Consider the following 21,806-nt stretch of genomic DNA (forward strand, 5'->3'; position numbering starts at 1 on the left):
AGTATGCATATGCAGTTCCCGTTAAGTCTAAAACAGCTTTAGATGTTTTATCAGCATTGAAGAAAATATTAAAAATATCTAAACATAAACCTAAAAATATTCAGTCTGATCAAGGAAAGGAGTTTTTTAATGTAGCCTTCGGAGAGTTAATGAAAAAGAATAACATTAACCATTACCATACATATACACACCTTAAGGCATCTATTTGTGAACGTTTTAATAGAACATTAAAAAATCGTATGTGGAAAATCTTTAGTATGCAGGGTAATCATACGTGGATTTATACCTTGCATGACTTACTAAAAGATTATAATAATTCATATCACCGTACTATAAAAATGAGGCCTATAGATGTAAACAAACAAAATGAAGAGTTTATTTTTAAAACAGCTTATAATATTTGTAAGGTATTTCCTAAACACAAGTTTTCCATTGGTGATCCTGTTAGAATAAGTAAATATAAAGGTATTTTTACAAAGGGCTATGATCCAAACTGGACAACCGAAGTTTTTAAAATTTTAAAAGTAAAGTCTACTAATCCTGTAACATATGAACTGGAGGACTATAAGGGGGAAATGATCAAAGGCTCATTTTATGATCAAGAACTCCAAAAAGTTAAAGATGAAAATGCTTTCTTAGTGGAAAAAGTACTCAGAAGGAAAAAAGAACAAGTTTTTGTTAAATGGTTAGGTTTCGATGAAACACACAATTCATGGATAGATAAAAAGAGTATATTAAAATAATTAAGCACGCAAAATATTTATCAGATTTAATTTATTTTTGTGTATTTTTTACATTGAAATATAGTTTTAAAATTTAAAATACTAAAATTTCCACACTCTTTAGTGTCATGTATAGTATTTGTTGTACTATAAAATTGCAAGCAGTTCTCGCAAAAATATGCAGTATTATGGGATTTACTACTTGGTAGCGCCACCTATCGGTGATAATGTGAACTAACTTCGATCTCAATCCTCCTTCTCAACCATGTAAAATCCTCTCAAATCGATCCTTCACTCATTTATATTCTCTCTCCTCCCTCTTACTGTCAATTAACCTGTTTTTACGATTGGTCCCGTGTTGCGATTCAAACAACCCTCAAACAGGTAGGTCATCCCTTTGCAATGAATCTAATGTGATAGTTTAGAGGTATTATTTAAGTGTTTCCTGAAAAACGGTTTCGATGCCCTTGAACCTTTCTACTTTCTCTATAATTTATATTCCTCCTTTGTGTACCTAACACTGTCCCATAGCAAAGTGCCTATATAATAACTACTCTTATACATAACAACATTATATTTTCGAATATCGAACATCGATGTTTTAGAAAAAATAGATTGCATTTAAGTCCTTTTCGCTCATTAACTTTCAAACAATTTCTATTTGGCGCGCACCACTTGTGTCCAGTCGATAGTATCGATAACCGAACTTGAATCGGGTAAGGCGCTCCTTGAACCGATTGACAGACCATTTTCGCTAAAACCTCTTTTTACGCAAAATGCAATAAAAGCAAGTGTTTAAAATAAAACAGTCAACTAGAAAATATGTTCATTAATTGGATAAAATTATGTGGGCATGGCTAAATGTTCTACTCAGCTAGTAATATTCCACGGAATATCAAAATCGGAATATGTAAAATAGAACTTGAATTCGTCGGTATATTTACGGTATATTTTTAAAATGAGACGGTATATTTTAACGATAAGTCCGCGGATCGTCGCTTCGTCGGTTCATTCAATTTTCGCACTTATATCTGAATCCGAATCTGCTGCTGCTGCTGCTTACAGCTCGACCTAGTCTAAAGATAATGCAACAGGAACAACAGTGAATAATCACTGATAACCCGCTGGCCTGACTGCCAGTGTTCCTCCCTGCTCTGTGTGTGCGTGTAACGGAATTTAAGGATACGACCTACGATTTCGAAGAACAGTTATAGCATCCTCTATAATATATGTACGGACTGTTGAATTGAATTAGTCAGAAGCAACAATTACAAACAAATTCCAGTCCTCGTACCACCGTTATTTTCATTTGGCGTGCGTGTGTGTGTGTGTGTGTGTGTGTGTGCGTGTGGGCGGTTCTCGTGTACGGGTGTGTGTTCGAAACGAAACTAAGGCGAGGAGGGAAGACAACAAAACGGTTGGTTTGTGCCATTCAACAACCTCTTTGTGGCAGTATCGATTTTCCGTTACATCGTTATACACACACATTTGACCGACTTTGCAGCCAGCTATTACGCACACGCCACCCCACCCCACCCCACACGCCAAACGCCACACGCCCCAAGCCCCTCCTTAAGTTTAGCGCGGTTCGAGCAGGCGGGTTGATGCGCGGCAGCAGCAAGCAGAGCCAGAGGCAGAGCTAATCTGTTGGCTTAGTGTGAGCGAATTTGTTGCATCTTGGCGGCACTGGAGGCATGTTTATTTGGCACTTGTCAGTCGCCGGACGGACAAACCATTTAGGTGAGAGCCACCACTTCCACAGCGAGCGTAACCAGGCACGGCAGCAACAATAGGAGCGATCCCACTGTACGTAAGGCTCAATTGCGGGCAATTTATATTTAATCCACGATTCCACAACCCAAATAAAATCGCGCATTGTGCGCTTAATTTGCGTTTCGCTGTTGTTGTTGTTGCCGCGCCGGATTTCAATGAATGTACCCGTACGAGCATTCACACACATTCTCTGCTCTCCGCTCTCCACTGACCACTCTCCACTATCCATTCTTCTCGACAGGAATACAGCAATAACCACTGTAAATAGTATCATCAGCATCCACTGCAGGCACATCATCCACAACATTTACAACATCCAGCGCACCTTGGGAACGGTAATTTTCTGAGAGAAAGCTCAACATCCAAGATCCACATCGACATCGGGATCCACCAGTAGATGTTCACCATGATCCAGTTGAAGGAACTAAAGCTCCCCTTCAGCCACGCGGCGTTATTACTGATGCTGGCGGCGGTGGTGGGCGTGGGACAGGCGGGGTCCCAGAACACACCGCAGCAGCAGGTGTGTCCGGAGCAGGGCGACATCTCGCCCTGCATCTGCACGGTGAAGAAGAACGGCCTGGACATACTCTGCGAGACAACGGACTTGGCGCACATCACCAAATCGATGGGCACACTCAAGGGCAAAAGTCCCATCATTTTCTACCTGAAGTTGCGCCACAACAACCTGCCCAAGCTGCAGGGATTCGTTTTCCTGGCCCTGGACATTCGCCACCTGACCATACACAACAGCAGCCTGGCAACTATCGAAGAGAATGCTCTCAGTTCCTTGGGTGAGTGGTTCAGAAAGCTAGATTTTAGAAGCTCAGTACCGTACCATCTCCATTCTCTCCTACCATGTCCCATTACAGGCACTGGACTCACACAGCTGGACGTATCGCTGAACCAAATGAAAACCGTGCCTTCACAGGCACTGCAGCATCTGTTCCACCTGTTGATCTTGAACCTGAACCACAACAAAATCACCGTGATCCACAACAACGCCTTCGAGGGACTAGGAACACTGGAGATTCTTACGCTCTATGAGAACAAGATCACCCAGATAGACCCCGAGGCGTTCCGCGGACTGGAAGGGTAAGTTTATCTATCCTTGATTGTGTGTTCGTTCCGCATCTAAAATCGCTGGGACTTGCAGAAAATTGAAGCGTTTGAATCTGGGTGGTAATGATTTAAGCAGAGTTCCCCAAAAGTCCCTGTCTATATTGGACACGCTGAAGAAGCTGGAAATACAGGAGAACAAGATCCGCTCCATCATTGAGGGTGACTTTGAGGGCTTGGTAAACCTCGATTCCTTGATTCTGGCCCACAACATGATCACCACAGTGCCTGCAAATGTTTTCATACACCTTACCCAGCTAAATTCTCTGGAATTGGAGGGCAACAAGATCAGCGTTATCGATAAGGATGCGTTCAAGGGCTTGGAGGGTAGGTTTTCCACCACCATTACCTCTTGACTTAAAATTCTGATATTTTCCGAACTTCCACGTCTTTTAATCCTCAGAGAACCTGCAGTATCTGCGCCTAGGAGACAACCAGATCCATGCCATTCCCAGCGAGGCCCTGCGCCCACTGCACCGTCTTCGCCATTTGGATTTGCGGAACAACAACATTAATGTCCTGGCCGATGACGCCTTCACCGGATTTGGCGACTCGCTCACGTTCCTCAACCTCCAGAAGAATGAGTAAAGCTGCCGCGCAATATCACATACGGAATACTCCTACTTATCCCATTGTGATCCGTTCTGCGTTCCAATTTCAGAATCAAGGTGCTGCCAAGTGTGCTCTTCGAGAACCTAAACTCGCTGGAGACCCTGAATCTGCAGAACAACAAGCTGCAGCGCATTCCCCAGGACATCATGGAACCGGTCATTGATACCCTACGAATCATCGATATCACGGGCAAGTCATGGGCATCCAGATCCTGTGAAGCACACAACCACAGCAAAGAAAACTTATCTAAATCGATTGCAGATAATCCGCTGAACTGCTCCTGCGAATTGACCTGGTTCCCCAAGCTGCTCGAGGACCTGAAGAACAAGGATGACGAAATGTCGCAGAAGAAGAAGCCGCTGTGCCACATGTCGCAGGACAACCGCGAGTACTTTGTGCAGGCCATGCCCACCGAAAAGATGCACTGCGCCGGCCTCAATGTGAGTCCCTCACCCACGAGCGGCGGTCTGATGCGGATACTGCAAGTGAACCTTCTGGCCCAAATTGCCATGTGTAGCGTGGCGTTTCTGATTAGCGTTTAATCGCTTCCGATCTGATCCGATCTGAAGCGGGTCCCCAGTCTAGTTAGGTCCGGAGACCACTTTTCCATGTGGGTCAGTTTCATATCCAGATTCAGATTCAAGCACAGTGATAGAAGTTGATGGGGAGTCCTCGATTGCGGGCTCCCCATTCAATACAAATCGATTCGAACCAATTCGATGCTGAGACCATAGAAAATCCCACAAAAAAGAAATACCCATAGACCTTTTGTACGTCTGCAAACCATTTCTGTGTTGTTGTATTGTATATTTTCTTATAGATTATAGTGAATCCGTGAATTATGCAACTCTGCCAATTATTAGACCCAAAAAGCACGCTTTTGAACCGTACCAAACTGTTCGCTCGGCCTGCAGCCTACCCGCCACACCAGCAGCAAACATCACGAGATCAGCCAATCCAGAGCGACTTGTCCATTTCTGTGTCTGTTCCCCCCACCTCCACTCTGTTGAATTGATGCACCAACAGACAGACACCACAATCCAGTCCACAGTTGCAACATCATCAGCATCTACAACACGAGACACATGCACAGTAGCTCGACAGCGACGCGCTCCCAGCTCGCTCTCCTGGAAAAGCCCGAGAGAAGGGCGTTAGATGATAGCATCCCTTACATATCGATACGGATAAAGCTTAGACCTAAGACTTGAACTCAAACATATCAGATTTTGTGACACAGAATCAGAAGCAGAAGAATTGTTACGGTTAAGCAGCGACAGAACATTATTGTTACGATTACATTTGCATACGAGCATTACATGTTATTTCGTATTGTGTACATACTTACTCGTATCTATGATATTCCCATATGTGCACAGGTGCACTGGCACCTATATATGTATTTATTATGCGTAGTTTATCGTCGTTTTGTCGTCGGTGTTGTGAGATACAATCATTATAAGCAAGTTTTCTTCGTTTCCTGACCTGTTCCCTTCCTGTACCCGCCCCAGCCACCAAAGCAGCTTACAAGCAATCTAACCTAGTCGAAATTGTCAAATCTATATAAATATAAATATATATATAATTATATATATAATTATATGCATCGCAACCCAATGCGGTTCCACTTTGGGCGCCGGTCAGGAAAATATGCAAAAAAGGCAAGGCGATCAGGCGAAAGGAATAGATAAAAACAAATCATTTGCATCAATCACCAAGAACTGATTATGGAATAAGTAGTTTGTACTCTTTATTTGTGAGAAACATGGGGCAAGTACTGCAAATTATAACTGTAGTCGACACTCAACCCACTTCCAACTTCCAAATCCCAACTCCCTATGGCCCCCATCCCGTGTGCCCCCCCATATGATCCCTATATGCATATCGTTATATTGTTATTATCGTGACATATCAAGAGCTCCAAGTGCACGCACTGGATGACTCGACACGCACCTAAAATATAGGCATTTTATAGAATTTACTTACAATTTTAAAACATATGAAAAGTTGATATTTACGCGAACGGAATGGAACCGAACACACAAAGAACATTAACAAAGTGTATGCAAAGTGGAATTTTTGAAATGTTTTTATACATATACCTACTTTTAGATACACATACAGACATGCATATGAATTCTGTCTATTCGAACTAAGTTGTAATCTCCATTAGAAATTATCATTACATTACCATTAACATTGACACTGACACTCACACTGATATTTTCTGGTTTCCGCCGGGTTAGCCAGCAGTTGGACCCGTACCATACCCACTCCGCATCGGCCAGTCCGAGGCTTCGGTCAGTAGCCACTCTCTGGTGGATGGCGGGGAAGTGGTGCTCCAGCGGCTCGCCAACCCGACAGGCTATCCAGACAGAACGAGAACTCTGTCGAAAGGGATCAGAAATATTTTCAAGAGAATGCGCTACCACCAAATCGGGTCAGTATTTTTGGCAACAGCTGTTCTCTTCAAAATATTGTAGAACCCCAGCAGAGAGTGGGTAACGAAAGATGCTTTCCATAGGAGGAGCTATGTCTTCTCAGCCGAAATAATAAAGAATCCCATGATGGTTACAAATGCAAGCAAACGCTTCCTTTATTTCTGTCATTCTGTCCGATGTTAGTCACATAGCCCGGAAGTACAGGGTCCTTGGCACCTCGAAGCCATTAAACGGACTGGCAATAGGCACCGTGTAAGCACCCATGTTGGGGAAGCCAATCAGGTCGCCTCGGTTCAGGTTGGGCAGCCGCAGGTCCTCCGAGATCTGAAAAGAAGAGATATATTGAAGGCTGTAGGTTCAATCAGAAGAGGGGAAAACGGAACCCCTACCTTGTCCAAGGCATCACAGCTGGGACCCCAAATCAAGGATTTGAATTCGGGGAAGGCCTCGGATTCATCCTAGAAAGATATCAAACATGTGTTGAGCAGGGAACTCCCTGGATTCCCAGGTGATACTCACCAAATAATGCTCAGGCGTCACCACCTGATGGTCGTAGAGAATGCAGTTGAAGGAGCCGTAGACTCCGTCATTCAGGTAGTACATGATAGTGTCCAGCTTTCCGGCCTCATTGCGCACCTCACGTTTGGCATGGATCTTGCAGACCAGCGTGTAGGCCGCCGCCACGAAGAAGCGTCCGGGTTCGGCAATGATCTGGACGCGATCGTCTGGGAAGTGGCGCTGCACTGAGGTGTTGACAATCTCCGCAATCTGCAAAGTACTCGTATTAATACCAGAGCTTCGGTGATTCGGGGGGTCGAATAAACCTTTTGGAATTTCTCATCATCGCTGCCAGGAAAGCCGCCACCTATGTCCAGGAAATTCATGTCATAGCCCAGCAGCTCTCCGAACTTGAAAATGTTCTTGGCCTTCTTGATGGCCCGATCGTAGGCCTCCAGCTCGCTGCAGCCGGATCCTACGTGGAAACTGGTGCCGGTCACCTTCAGGTCGAGCGCCTTGGCCAGCAGCATCAGCGCCGTGGCTTCCGCGTCCGCATCGCAGCCGAACTTGTCGCCAAGCGGACACTGGGCCTCCTTTGCCTCGCTCTTGAAGCGCACAATCAAGCTGCGAGAGAGATCAAACGATAAGAGTTAAGTCGGAGAGATCGGATCGAACACTAATGTACTTGGACTGGGGATAATGCTTGTGCAGCTTGTAGATCTCGAACTCGTTGTCCACCGTGCCATTGGCCACCCGATGCTGCTGGGCGTACTCCAGGTGGCTGACGGGACGGCAGGGATTGGCGAATATAATCCGCTCAGGCGCTACATCCAATCCCAGAACCTGCAACAAAATGGTAATTGGAATCCGCATCTTACATCAATGATTTTTGTGGATTTTTCTCACCAATTTCACCTCGTTCTTGGAGGCACAGTCGAAGCCGGCGCCGAGTTCCGCCAGCACCTTGACAATCATAGGATCGTCATTGCATTTCACGGCATAGTAGGGGGTGATTCGGGGAAGATACTTCACCCAGAGATTGTATTTCCGCTCCACACTGGACAGATCGCAGATGTTGAGGGCCGCGTCCATGTTCTGCAGACTGGCCTGCTCCTCGATAACCCGGCGAATGTTGAGCTCGTGCTCGTAGTATGTGATTTCCTGGATTCCGCTCGCCATCTTAGCACGGCTCCCCACTCAGAATGCGACTGATCGAGAACGATTGAGGGCCTCGAGTGCCTTGGCTTGACCGACTTATAGCTGATAAGAATATTATCAGTCATCGGAGCACGACTAGGGTCCGAATCCGAACAGACTTGCGAGCCATTTAAGCTGGAAAGTGAATGCGGTCGTTGGCTCCGGGGAACGGAACAATGAGGCTCTAATTAGCAGCAAAGGTCAAGCGATAGTGCCGTCCGTTACAATTCCATTCCACGCAACTCACATCCCTTCCTGCATCCTGCCTCGTGCCTGATATTTGGCAGAATGGGAAATTTACAACCAACAATATTTGGCATCGTAAATAATTTTAATGCCCTCGAACCGCTGGCCGAGCATGTAAAACTAATAAAATGTAAATTTTCAACAGCGATTGCGGCGAGGCCATCATCAAGACGTGCATAATTGACACTTGCCCGAGGACACTCTCCGGTCCACTCCAGGGCATGCCACAATCGAGCCGTGTCAAACCCCTCCACACACCCCTAACAAATTCCACGGCAATGACCATAAAAATAGTAGAGTGCGTGTCCTGGAAGGAGGAGGTGAATGGCAGGGGAGGATTGCGGTCTGTTCTCCTGACAAATCGAGCGCAACCCCCTCGAGGGCACATCGAACGGCAATTAAAAATTAAAATCCAACTTTTGTAATCGATATTGGCAATTGCGGAGCCTCTTCATTCTGCACTCTGCACGGCACTTTCCAATCGGCTTTGGCGGAGATGGGTATATCAATCAACTGTTAATTGGGCAACTTCATCAATATCTTCCGCCTCTGATCGGACACTGCACGGCACCCTTTTGGGCCGCAGCCAAAGAGTATCTCTTTAAAAAGAATGGTCCAAAAGGGAGCCCAGAATGACAACTGTCAAAAGTCAGAGTCAAAAATATTGAGCGATGACCAAAAAGGGATCTTGTCACGCTCAAGAGCCAGAAAGATGGGATTGTGACTGTCGGTGCGAGTGCCGAATCATCGCGATTTGATTGCAATTTGCTGCGAGTGTCATCATTCACACTAGATTTTATTTCAGTTTTCAATTCGATTTCAAAATAGTCCCGAAACCACAGCAATGTCCTGTGTCCTGTGTGCTGCTCCTTGCTGCACAGCCCTCACTTTGAGTGATGTGACAAATCGACGTAAAGTGCTATCCGAAAGTGTTTCCATTCTCAAACGGCAATGGGTTCGACATCCAAATAAAAAGTGAACTCGAATGGAAAAACTGGTTTGGATATTTACACGGAAATGCATTTAAATCATTTGCTTAATTTGCTTGAAATTTACATGCAAATGTCATTAATTAGGACACACGGGGCCGGCGTCAGTCCCTCGGGTTCCCATAGCAATTGATTAAGAGTTTAAATCCATTTCGATTCCGGGTCCAGTCTCTAGAATTCTTTTATAAAAATTTCTCCTTGCTGAAGTCTTAGCTGATCCTTGTTTCAGTTGCTTCTCTATTCTTTATTCAACCTCTTATCTGTGCTTTTAACCGTCGTCTGTTCTTGATTTCATTATCATTTAGGCTCGGGTCGAGGGTTCAGACAGCTTTGATTTGGTTCCAGCGCACTTAAAAGCTGATAAGGCAGACAAAAAGCAATGTAAGCAATATACAATGTTCCGGGTACGTATTTCTGCAGCTAAGTCCTGAAAAGTATCACAAGCATATACGAAGAAAGAGTTATATAGGTCTACCTATCATATACTACTATACAGTTGGAAAGCCAGGAAACTCATTGAAAGGAAATTGGAAAAAGGAAACCCTCTCCGGAAATAGTTTCATAAGAAACTTTCCGTCGAGACTCATGGCGCCCACAATACCGCACGAAGCCAATAATCCGAGTGCAGGCCCTACCTTCGGCCCAGGTTATTACTGGGTTAGGGTTGGGGCCCAACCACTTGACCGGCCATTCGAGGGCACTCTGACGAGGAGGATGATTGTGGGCTGAGGGGTCTAGGTTCGGTTTAAGTACCGCTATTACCGCATTAGGCGAACCCCTCCTCCCCTTCGAGATTCCGCAATCTGTGCGCTCGCTGCGGCCTGGTCATGTTCTGCGGATTATACTGCGCCTGTGCCGACTGTGGCGTCGCGTGGGGGTCGTCTCTCAGCTGGAATTTGCAGTGGCTGCCATGAGTCATATGCCACACGACCGAGGCAGGGTGTCCTTGCCTGCTCCACCTGCAAGCCGCCGACGCCGCCAGCGAGTGTTCAATTCCCATTTCAGTTTCAGTTTTGTTTGGTTAGGCCAAGGTGCTGCAGCAGCTGTCGCGATGAGGCATGCTCCTGTCAAAGCCGCAACGTTTAGGCAACAACAATAGCAGCAATAATTGCACACTTCTGCCTTATTTTTGGGCAGCAAACAAAGGAACACCGAGGGAAAGAGCCGCAGAATGTCCCATTTGCTGAGGCGCACCAAAAAGTCCTGTCTGAAGGTGAGTGGGCGGTGGGGCCGAGGTGGCCGAGGGAGTGGGCAATCGATAAAAAATCGATGCCCCTGAAGGCACTAAAATAACCATTTTACGAACACGCGGAACAGGAAACAAGGAACCTCCGCCTTCCGTGTAGTTTATTATTCATACGCCGCGTTGCCTGCTCATTTGAACGATTTATTTTTAACGACTTGCATTACAGCTGCTGCGCAGGATATCAACTTCAAGGCAACTCTTTGTCCAGCGTCTGGACGAGGAGGATGGCGACGAGGAGCAGGAGATGGAGCCGGCCGAGGGGGAGGCGTATCAGCAAAAGGATGTGAACAGCAATTGCCACACGGCAGAGGCCATCTACGAGGAGCTGCAGCTGAATGAGTGCAGTCCCAAGCCTGACCAACACCAACCTCAACCGCAACCACAACCACAAGCCGTCCAACACTTTGAGTATGCCAGCGAGGCAGAGGAGGAGATGGAGAAGCAGCCGCACCTGCACTATCCGGAGGCTAAGCTCGACCTGAGGAGCAGGTACTTGCTCAGCTCGAGCAACTACGAGGTGCTCGAGTCCACCCCCGTCCCAGGCTCCGGCATCGAGTTTGAGCGCGTGCCCTACAAGGCCAACGTGCGCTATCTGCGCCACACCCCGTCCAACTCCAGCCTGGATCTGCGCCAGGCGGAGGAGTCACAGAAGCAGCAGTCGCAGCCAAAAAAGAAGACGCAGCAGCTGCAACAGATGCAGACTGCAGCCAGATTCCATCCGTGCAGCATCAGCCTGGGGTCGAAGATCGAGGGCAACTACCACAACGTGATGATCATGGAGCCGCCGCACGACGACTACCCCATCGTCAAGTGGGACATCAATGGCAACTCAATGGACGACGAGAGCCTCGATCGCTGGCAGCTGTCCACCCACTGGGATGACTTTGACAGTCGGTGGCGTAGGGCGGCGACCGGTCTCTCCCACTCCCACAACCGATCCCAGTCGCAGTCGCAGAGGTCGAGCCACCAGTCGAGCTCCTGCACCCTGGAGACGTGGATCGATGAGGCGGAGCCGCTTAGCCTGGGGCCCTTCGTCGATGAGCAGCAGAAGACCCCACAGCCGACAGGAACACACAGTAATCTTTGCCTTAAGAGCTTCTAAATTCGGAATTCGGTGGCCTTTGACTTTGAACACCGCCCGAATCAATATAGATGTAACCAGATATGTGAGAAATACTTACCCCGCTACTTATGTAGATACATGTGAACGTGTACGAGTATTGTACTATATGGTAGACCGCAATTTTCATTATAGAAAGTTGTTGCTAGAAATCCATTAAAATAAAGTGTTTGCGACGCTCCTTTGGCTCCATACCTTGAATGCACTTCAAGCAATTTGTCTCTCCTGTCTCTCGAACCGGGGAGCACGAGCACCCCGAAGAACTCCCCGGTCCTCTCTCTCTTTCGCTCTACAAAGCGGACGGCGCACGACCTGCACGTGCTGAACATGCGTGAGAATCCCCGGACCTTTGGCTTTCCCACGAGCCACGAGCCAGGGCTGCGATTTGGGTCTCGATTGCGAGTCCGTCGGTGGTGCAAGTTCAACTCGTCGTGCACTATCCATCCACTTGATTAGGGGTGGGTTCCGCTCTCAGTTCCATAGTTGCCGCCGCTTAGAGATTGTCCCACGCTGGGCCTGGCATTGGCCATTAAACATTTTTACTTTACTTTTTGCTACATTTGAAACCTGAGCGACAGCATGCCGAATCAAATTAAAAGCACGTTTTTTATTATTTTCCATTTTCAATTCATTTCGAAATTGATATGAGAGCGCATTAATATCAAGCATACGCCACGGAAATGAATACAGTTTTGGGGGATCGGATCTGAATGGGTCAGTTTTAGTCGCGAATTGTTTGATGATGAGAATTGTGTGGGGGAGGGCATGGAATGCAATAGAAACTGATGGGGTGGGCAGACTTTTTACATTAATTTCTTTATTTTTAATTTCTTTTGAAGAGTTTCTAATAGCAATTACATTGAGAGATATCAGTGCCCATCCACAAATATTTGTTTCCAAGGTATGCAAAAAACTTGAGAAGATTGTATATGTAGACCATCAGTATTCGTACCACAGCTGGTGCAGTTGATATCCGAAAATCTGGATATCTACAGACAGAGAAAAAAGCCCTGAGTATTGAATAGTGGCACTGAGATCTATAAATTTTTACCCATAGATTTGCACCGAGAGTGAAAATTGTAAAAAGAAAGTGTTTCTCACTTACGTTTTACCATTAATATGAAAATATTTGATATAAGTACATATTTCATATTATATTCATATTTAAATTAAATATTTCTATATTTAAATTAAATATATTTCTTATAAATTTATGATATTTTCTTTTGTTTTAACCGCTTTATACTCGTATTTAGCTTAAAAATGAAGAGTATTACTTAAAACCGCATATTTAATTAAAATATGGGTTCTTTTCTTAATACTCCGGCATATTTCTCTAGCTGTAGCTCTTACTACCATATTTTATTAGGTTTTTTAAAAGCACTACCCAGGAAGCAAAGAAAATACACTTTAAGGACATGTGAATATAAGCAACAAGTTATCATTTACTTTAAAATAGTAAAGAGTATAGTAAATAGTACCCTTCTGATGGGTAGCCCCAAGCTAAAGCAATTGAAGAGTACATTCATTAATTATCCTTTTCTTGTTTCTACCATTTTCCGCTCTATATTTTACCCAAAAATGGATAATAAAAGGCTTAATGTCAATGTACTTTACCTGCTTGATTGCCTTGTAATTAAAATGGCCTCAGCACAAAGGAAATGTATCGATTTCATCTCAGGCACTAGGTCAACACACCGCCTTCGGGCACCTGTCCACGCATTCCTCTTATCTCGGCCCCCGGGATGCGGCGGTGGCTGCGGCTCCCGTAACCTTGAGGCAGCACTGACCTAGAAATGTGGGCCAAACACGGGACGGGACGTGTGTTCGTATGCAGATAAAGGTCAACGGCGGCCGTTGCACTTGTTGGGGCACGGCGCCAGGGCCACGCCACACGACCGGCCGCTGTTCGGGTCGCGTGCTCCAGTTCCAGCCATTCAACGGGCCAGCGGCGGCAGGAGCAAGTGGCAGCATAAGTCAGCCGGCGGACAGGCAGACAGACTGACGCCCACGGCGATGATTCAAGGCGATGTCGTGATGCTGGTGCTGATACCGATGCTGATGCCATCGACATCGATGACAGGAGGATGCAATCGCGCCCGTCCACACAGTGATTGCTCTTTTGCCCGGCATCAATCCATCTATTCCTCTCGCACACCAAGTCCGTACTGCTCACTCCAAGGCCGTCTCTCTCTTCACTCTCTCTCTCGCTCACTGTCCGCCCTTGTTCATTTGTTGGTTTTTCGGCCTTATAGCGATCATTGTGGACTATTACCTACCCCCAGCCAGCGCCTGAGTCCTGGAGAGCGGCGGCACGCGTTGCCAAGGGGTGGTTGCTGCTGCATCTTATTGGGCGTTTGCCGGCGGCGTTAGAAAGGGGTTGAGCGGCGGCAGCGACGACGGCGACGGCAACGGCAACGGCGGTCAGGTCGTCCGCTAGTCGTGTGCTGCAAAATCAGTCGAACGCCGTTCGCGCACACGATAAGTCACGTGTTCAAGCCAGCTCCGCTCTTCGGTTCCGAGTCCAGATCCAGCCAGTGCCGCAGGAGAAAGAATCCCAAGTGATAAGACAATCGCCCAGTGTTCCCAGTCAAGTGTCAAGTGCGCAGGATCAGCAAAGGACAAAGATGGACCACAACATGCACGTGAATGCGCCACTCCACCATTGGGGCTATGGGGCAGGCCCGGCTGTGGCCTTGCCAGCGACTGCCAGCACCCCCCAGAGCCACTGGGTGCAGCCGCCGCAGAGTCATCACAGTCAAGGACACAACAGTCTGAAGAGGTCGCTCTCCGAGAGCGACTGCGACGACCTCTACTCGGAGGAGTCCTCCAAAGAACAGTGCGTATGCGTAATCTGACGAAATATCTGTGGGATCTTCTTATTAACATTTTGTTTTTTTTCTGATCCGCTCACAGAATCTCTCCCAGTCAGCCGGGAAGCTGCCAACTGATGAGCCGCAAGAAGCGTCGCGGGGTCATTGAGAAGAAGCGGCGCGATCGCATCAACTCCTCGCTCACCGAACTGAAGCGTCTGGTGCCCTCGGCCTACGAGAAGCAGGGATCCGCCAAGCTCGAGAAGGCCGAAATCCTCCAGCTCACAGTGGAGCATCTGAAGAATTTGCAGTCGAAAAGTAAGTTTCAATTTCTTGGTTGTGGAAAAACAGAATAAGAGAATGTTAGGGATATGTTAAAGGTTATGGGAAGAGCAGCGATAGGGAATTTCTCTCGTGGATCAGACTAACAGTTTGAGATCATTATAATCGATTTTCATTAAAAATTATGGATAAGGATAATCAAAAAGGTTTTCTGAGATCGGATAAATCATTGAAATACTACAAAATTGAATGATGAATCATATATTATCCAACATGAATCTTATTGAATTTTTTTTTTAAAGTTGAGAAAGGAATAGTCTATTAATTGGTATTGAAAAAATCTTAACAGTTTCGGACAAATAGTCTTAAACATTATCTTAAAGTTCAATATTATTTGGATAAATCATGAAAAGCACGACTCCAATATCCCACAGGATACGATAGGCTAACAATTTAAACACTAAACTGGGATAAGTGTTCCACAAATTATTTGAAATCTGGGTAAACGGTCCTAACCTGTTGTCCCAAAACAGGAGGGAGGACAAGGGTAAGAGGCAGGCTGGCATTATGGGAAAATTATGATTGCCGCAAACACAGAGACAATAACAGCGCACCGCCCAAGTGAATCTCGAATCTCGGGGCTTCCCACGCTGCTCATTGCTCGCCTCCCACTGCCTTTGCACCACTCGCTTTTTACACCCAGAAGCGGGCGAACATTGCTTCCACCCCTGGAAGCAACCATTAGCATTAGCAGTGCCACCCCCTGCCCCTGTCCGACTCTTCACATCCCGAACAAGGACATGGGGGTGGTTGTTTAGGCAGTCGCGTGGGAACAACTATTTTAATTGTTTGCCCTGGTCTGTGTCGATGTGGATGGATTAGACAGCTTATTGACTTTCGCCTCCTCCTCCTCCTCCTCTTGTTGCAGCATTGGACTCGCTCAGCTACGACCCGCAGCGCGTGGCCATGGACTACCACATCATCGGGTTCCGAGAGTGCGCCGCCGAGGTGGCCCGCTACCTGGTGACCATCGAGGGCATGGACATCCAGGATCCGCTGCGCCTGCGCCTCATGTCCCACCTGCAGTACTTCGTGCAGCAGCGGGAGCTCTCGGCCCAGAGCTGTGCCAGTCCCAGTGGCTGGTCGGCTTCCGCTCCAAGTGCCGCAGGCTACCAGGCCACGAGCAGCTGTGCAGCCCCGCCCTACCAGACCTATGCCTCCGCAGGAAATCCCGGAGCAGCCTATGTCTCCAGCTCATCGCTGCACAGCTATCCAACGTTGAGTGCATCGCCCTCGCAGCAGCAACCGCAACAGCAGCAGCAGCAGCAGCATGGTGGACGGACCAGCGTCTCCAGGACGAGTGGATCAGGTGTTGTCAGTGAGGCTCTGCCACCTCATAAGCTCCACTCCGATACCAGCAGCCAGCAACAGCAGCAGCAACAACAACAACAACAACAGGTGCAACATCAGCAGCAACCTCCCACCCATGTCCGAACCCAGACCACGCCTCAGCCGGCCCAACAGCCACAGCAGCAACAACAACAACAGCAGCAACATCAACAGCAACAGCAGCAGCAACAGCAACAACAACAACACTACACACACGATCACACTGTTGTTCATCCGGAGCAACAGATTCCCACCTACATAGATCTGACCAACAGCCATCGACCTCCAGCCGGCGGGGAAAGCCTCAGCTATAGCACAGCTCCACAGTATCCGGTGAGCGGAGGGCAGGATTACAACAACGCCAGCGTCCTGCAATATGCCACGCCCAACGGGGCCAAACCCTATCGACCCTGGGGAGCCGAGATGGCCTATTGAAGAGGTGGAACAGTATCCGAAAGTGGAAAGCCCAGAAAACAGAGTCTAGTCAGGCCCAGTGTGATAGTCTTAAGTTTGGCCTCCTCCAGGAGATCCTAACGAGAAAATCTCGTTGAGATTGAATACAGGAATAGGCACATTAACTAGTAATCTAAGAAACCATCTATCATCTAGAATTACGATCTACGAACCTTTTGTGAAACTATTGTAAATAAAGGCATTTTTTTTAGAAGAAATATACAAAAACGGGATGGCATTTAGCAGTGCAGGGTATACAAAATTCCCTTTTCTAGCTGACAAAGATAGGCGGCCTGGAGTATCACTCCATCCAAACAGATTTTTATATTTTTTACTATGTCGAAGTAGCCCGGATTCCACATAAAGAACAAATATTAACGAGTCCACCGATACATGTCAGAGAACGACAACAAGCGTCTGCCGCGATGGTGGTCGGGAGGAGTCTGCTCGGCCATTGCGGTGACCACCACACATCCGCTGGATCTGGTCAAGGTGCAGCTGCAGACGCAGACGCAGGCCGAGAAGGTTTCGGTCGGCCAGGTCATATCGAATATCTATCAGAAGGGCGGTCTCACGGGCTTCTACAGTGGCATCTCTGCCTCCTGGTTTCGGCAGCTAACCTATACGACGGCCCGCTTCGCCCTCTACGAGTACGGCAAGAATTTCGTGGACGCCAGCAACGTCAGTGCCAAGGTGCAACTGGCAACCTTTGCCGGCGTCTTCGGAGGCATTGTGGGAGTGCCGGGCGATGTGGTCACGGTGCGGCTGCAGAACGACATTAAGCTGCCGCCGGAGAAGCGGCGAAAGTGAGTACCGGTGATCGTCCGGAGTGATCAGCGATATGTAAACGAATCACTTCCTCAGCTACAAGCACGTCTTCGATGGCCTGTACCGCATACAGAAGGAGGAGGGCGTCAAGAGTCTCTTTCGGGGAGCCGTGCCCGCTGTGACCAGAGCCGTGGTCCTGACGATCGGCACTAACGCGACATACGATCAGGTGAAGCAGGTCATTCAGGGCACCTTCGGCACAAAGGAGGGCCTGCCCCTGCACTTCCTCACCTCGACGATAGCCGGATGCATTGGCACCATCATGACGCAGCCCATCGACGTGATCAAGACCAGATACATGAATGCCAAGCCGGGCGAGTACTCCGGCCTTATCGCGGTGGTCATAAGCATCTTCAAGCAGTCGCCGATGGCATTCTACAAGGGCTTTATTCCGGCCCTGATGCGGGTTAGTCCAAACACGATCATCACCTTCATGCTGTACGAGCAGGCACGTCTGCGCTTTGGCTACCTTCCGCCGAACGCCAAAAAAGAATAGTATCGAATATCCACGGCCTCCCACTCCGCCGTAAAAGTACTACGATACACAAATTGTTAGTAATCCAAACCCCTCATCGTATTGTTGCGTACCAATTGGCCTGGAAGTAATCCCCTCATGCCGTAATCGCGACTAATAAGCTGCCACCATGTTCGCCCGCTCGACCACTGACCGTTGGTCAGCAGAAACAGCGATGGGGGTCAACGGCAGTGCAGCGTGTCCATATGGAAATGATGTTTATGGTTTATGAAATTTGCATAAGCGCAGGGATACCCGTATACCCCATGTACCTGTGTGGCAAGCGCTAACTAAAAACAGAGCCCGAGAAAACCCAGTCCAAATGAGTTAGTTAAGCCGGCTGCACGTTCGCCGCTAGTAATTAGGAAACAGGGGCCACAAGGTGCAAAGGGTCGAACCAAACCCTCGCCGAAAACCCCGGGAGCTACAGAAGAAACAAGAATTTTCACAACAACAACCATAACTGGAAACCAAATGGGCTCAAGATTTTGTCACCCCTGTACATGTGTGTTTTACAAAATATATTTTTTAATAAAAATTCATTCTTTTACGTTCATTTGTGAGTTAAAATTGAAAATTATAGACCTTTAGACCTATTAGTTCTAATTATTTTATATACAAACTTATGTTGAAGTTTTATTTAAAATGGATATATCCCTCGAAAAGTTGAGAAATATGTTGAGGTGAAATTACGAATGTTAATGCGCAATATATAATCCAATTTCAAACTAAAGGAATGCAAAATATATCCTTAATTCCTTTTTCCATACTGGAAAAACACTTGAGTCCAAATTACATTTGTAACCGAGCAACTTCTCAGTTGCATGGGAATATTCCGATCTAAATCAACCCCTAAACAGCCATGCGCCCACTGTTTTTTATACCACACTTAAAGAGTATTGGGATTTATTAAATTTGTGTGTAATAGCAAAAAGGAATCGTTTTCGACCCCATAAAGTAGTCATGTCTATCTGTCTTGATGAGCCCTTAGATCTCAGAGACTATGAGAGCTAGAACAACCAAATTTTATACTTTGTACTGCTGTGATATCCCACTGGAAGAAATGTATTTCATAATTTTGCCAAGAGAAAAGAGTAGTGCAGGTTACATACAGTAAAAGTTATATAAATCATTGCATATTATCAAACTGAGTACCGGATAGAATGCATAGTGTCCGAACGTTTCGACTGGTTTTTAGTTGTTTGACTACTTCAAAATTTTAAAAGCCTAGGACCGCCCAAGTAAATTTATAAGCATTTTATACAAAATTGTATCGGCCCCAGTCTTATATTTCATGTGAGCGAACTAAAATAAGTGCCAAGGTAGAAAACAGACGGTGGGCCTTACGTCTTTAAAAGAAGAAATGTCCCAATAAAGTAACGTAAGTGTTTCCACCGTAAGTGTTTCCGGATTCCACCTCTGTGTCCTGTAGCTCTAAATAAATTTGACGTGTGCCATCAATAGAGCTACTCGAATCGGAGTCTTCATGCCAGAGTTGGTCATCTTCAGCGGGGCACAGTAGATTGCTACTCGAGCTGCTGCTCCCGTCTTCCGTGGCAGTGTTCTTTATCTGATCTAAAAAAAAGAGCAAGAATTAACATTTAAAACAAACTCGAGCGAGTAGATCCTCTCTTTCCCTCTATTTTGTTTCTTTCATGACAAGTGCAAGCAAAAGTTTTGATTTTTGTTTGCGGTGTGCATTGCCCTAAGAAAATGGCGGCCATAGCATCTATTAAATCGTGCCACTGCAGTGCACTGGTGTGTGCATGGCTAGATTTTAACATGCGCTTGAGCTGAGAGAATTTTAAGCCGGCAAAACTACATACATACATAGAAGGAAAGAATAAATAAAACTCACCTTTTCATCTATAATTCACCAATTCTTTCTGTCTGTCTTTTTTCACCGAACAAATTTGAACATACCAATAATGACACTATCGATAATATCGATATGTATATATGTACGATACCGTACAAAAAATGCTTCCCCGGCAATCCTCTATGACGCATAATAATTGATCCCAATGCTTCCATGCTTTCGACTCATTCGTTTTTGCTCAACTTCTCTCTCCTACAGCGAAAGTGGAATGCAAGCAAAGTCTCCTTTGCTCATCTTTTTCTCCCTCTCTGATGCAGAGGGAGATCGAAAGGACACCTGTTGGTGGGAGTTTGACCGACAAGGGAGTGAGAGGTTGCGTAGGTGCTCTCTCATTTCATGATCTCGTTTTCCTCTTCTTCATAATTGTCCTTTATTCCCTCTCCTACTGAAAAATTACAGTCATGGCGGAGCTCAATAGGAATTACCGCTGGTGATTCTTGTGTGGTTTTCTGTACCCGCACGTTTTTATTACCGCTCACGAAGAAACAATCTTTTGCGCATTAATTTATTTTTTGCCAGCTAAACACATACAAAAAAAATAAATGTTGTCAATACTTGCGCTTCAGCAGGGTTGCGCGGCCGAGTGAGAGACCTCTGAGCTTTGACTTCCCACGCTGGTCGGTGGCTCTACTATTAACAATCATCCACCACCCCAGGCGGAGAGAAAGTCCCGCATTGGAATACCACTCGAGGGTGGGCCGGGCCGGTCCCGAAGATCGGCGTCAACACCATCAGCATAATACACACGTCACAACTTCCAATTAGAGACAATCATTCGGATACAGGACAGGCGGGGGGGATACATACCATGTGGACTTCGATGGGGTGGTTTTACTGTCCTCGGCAGTGGCTACAAAACCGAAAGAACGCTACGAAGTGACTTTCATTCCTTGGATTACGTTCGGGCTACAAACACACATAGGACAGGAGCTGATATAACCAGCAGGACCGGACCTGGCGCGGGGTGGATTCAAGGAGTGCATGGTGTAGTTTTCATTGTGTGAATGGATGTCATAAATAGTCAAATGATTTCGTTTTTATTGCGGTGCGAGTCAATTAAGTGGAATAGTTTTGCCATATTTCTGAATGGATTTTCGTGTTAAAGGTGACGGAAATGTCCATAAAAGCTGGCCACTTGTTTGGATTATTTAATTTAATTTATGCACATGTGCAGTTGAAAAGGATATCATGTGCGGCGTAATGGTTCATTGATTTGAGTTGGAGAATCGGCGATTATGTATTTATGTAGATCATTTCACATGTGTAGGGTTGATTAATCGAACCAAAAACATTGCATCAATAAATCAACTCAATTTGAATTAAATAAATGAACTTGAAAAATGTGTTGTTTTTTTGTTGCTATATTTGCCCCCGGTGCATTCTACCTATCCCTGTCTTTCTTTCCCACCGCTTTTAAAATTAGCACATCAGCTCCAAGGCATATTAATACAAGGAGCGGCGTAGTCGGGAGTGTTCTCACTGGTTGTCACAGATTTGTTTACGGTTTGTCAAAAGAGGCGGGTTTCCAGCAAAAACGGAAAATTTGGCTCCATTTTGAAAGTCCTAAGCTTTCGTTTAACCACCTATTTTCGGCAGGTTTTACGGTCACACTGCTCCTTTGACAAAATTTTTATTTATTTCAGGAATATTTATGAAAGAGATTGACCTCACCTTACTTGAATACACCCTTG

General features: G+C 46.4%; 5 protein-coding genes and 1 long non-coding RNA gene across 10 annotated transcripts; 5 read left to right on the top strand and 1 right to left on the bottom strand.

Moving 5' to 3' along the window:
- Positions 1–1,735: 1,735 nt before the first annotated feature.
- On the top strand, positions 1,736–6,803 carry LOC108160298 (slit homolog 2 protein). 5 transcript variants are annotated; one of them, XM_017294211.2, is made up of 8 exons: positions 1,736–2,462; positions 2,737–3,286; positions 3,365–3,587; positions 3,649–3,938; positions 4,015–4,195; positions 4,273–4,412; positions 4,485–4,663; positions 5,044–6,803. In XM_017294211.2, the coding sequence occupies exons 2-8, from the start codon at positions 2,893–2,895 to the stop codon at positions 5,059–5,061; spliced, it is 1,425 nt and encodes a 474-aa protein (XP_017149700.1). In that variant the 5' UTR covers positions 1,736–2,462; positions 2,737–2,892; the 3' UTR covers positions 5,062–6,803. The 5 variants fall into 5 exon arrangements, 3 of the variants coding, with proteins under 3 accessions (XP_017149700.1, XP_017149699.1, XP_017149698.1); XR_004472471.1 differs by having other exon boundaries at positions 1,737–2,462; positions 4,485–4,993; XR_001775403.2 differs by having other exon boundaries at positions 1,737–2,462; positions 4,485–4,837.
- Positions 6,786–8,384, bottom strand: LOC108160300 (ornithine decarboxylase 1). The gene is made up of 6 exons (XM_017294212.2): positions 8,066–8,384; positions 7,845–8,002; positions 7,486–7,783; positions 7,181–7,429; positions 7,051–7,119; positions 6,786–6,985 (listed from the first exon to the last, which is right to left on the bottom strand). Exons 1-6 carry the CDS (start codon positions 8,336–8,338, stop codon positions 6,845–6,847), a joined length of 1,188 nt encoding a protein of 395 aa, XP_017149701.1. The 5' UTR covers positions 8,339–8,384; the 3' UTR covers positions 6,786–6,844.
- A 115-nt stretch (positions 8,385–8,499) lies between these two features.
- On the top strand, positions 8,500–9,031 carry LOC117188115. The gene is made up of 2 exons (XR_004472472.1): positions 8,500–8,677; positions 8,748–9,031. It is a non-coding gene; the product is annotated as an uncharacterized LOC117188115 (long non-coding RNA).
- Positions 9,032–10,513: 1,482 nt separating this feature from the next.
- LOC108158226 lies at positions 10,514–12,168 on the top strand. The gene is made up of 2 exons (XM_017290456.2): positions 10,514–10,804; positions 11,004–12,168. The coding sequence occupies exons 1-2, from the start codon at positions 10,763–10,765 to the stop codon at positions 11,937–11,939; spliced, it is 978 nt and encodes a 325-aa protein (XP_017145945.1). The 5' UTR covers positions 10,514–10,762; the 3' UTR covers positions 11,940–12,168.
- A 2,248-nt stretch (positions 12,169–14,416) lies between these two features.
- Positions 14,417–17,107, top strand: LOC108160987 (hairy/enhancer-of-split related with YRPW motif protein). Its single transcript, XM_017295291.1, has 3 exons — positions 14,417–14,796; positions 14,874–15,088; positions 15,981–17,107. The coding sequence occupies exons 1-3, from the start codon at positions 14,585–14,587 to the stop codon at positions 16,874–16,876; spliced, it is 1,323 nt and encodes a 440-aa protein (XP_017150780.1). The 5' UTR covers positions 14,417–14,584; the 3' UTR covers positions 16,877–17,107.
- An 87-nt stretch (positions 17,108–17,194) lies between these two features.
- LOC108158202 (mitochondrial dicarboxylate carrier) lies at positions 17,195–18,788 on the top strand. Its single transcript, XM_017290425.2, has 2 exons — positions 17,195–17,700; positions 17,759–18,788. The coding sequence occupies exons 1-2, from the start codon at positions 17,288–17,290 to the stop codon at positions 18,216–18,218; spliced, it is 873 nt and encodes a 290-aa protein (XP_017145914.1). The 5' UTR covers positions 17,195–17,287; the 3' UTR covers positions 18,219–18,788.
- Positions 18,789–21,806: the final 3,018 nt, after the last annotated feature.

This window comes from Drosophila miranda, chromosome 3 (genome assembly GCF_003369915.1).
Source record: "Drosophila miranda strain MSH22 chromosome 3, D.miranda_PacBio2.1, whole genome shotgun sequence".
NCBI lineage: Eukaryota > Metazoa > Arthropoda > Insecta > Diptera > Drosophilidae > Drosophila > Drosophila miranda.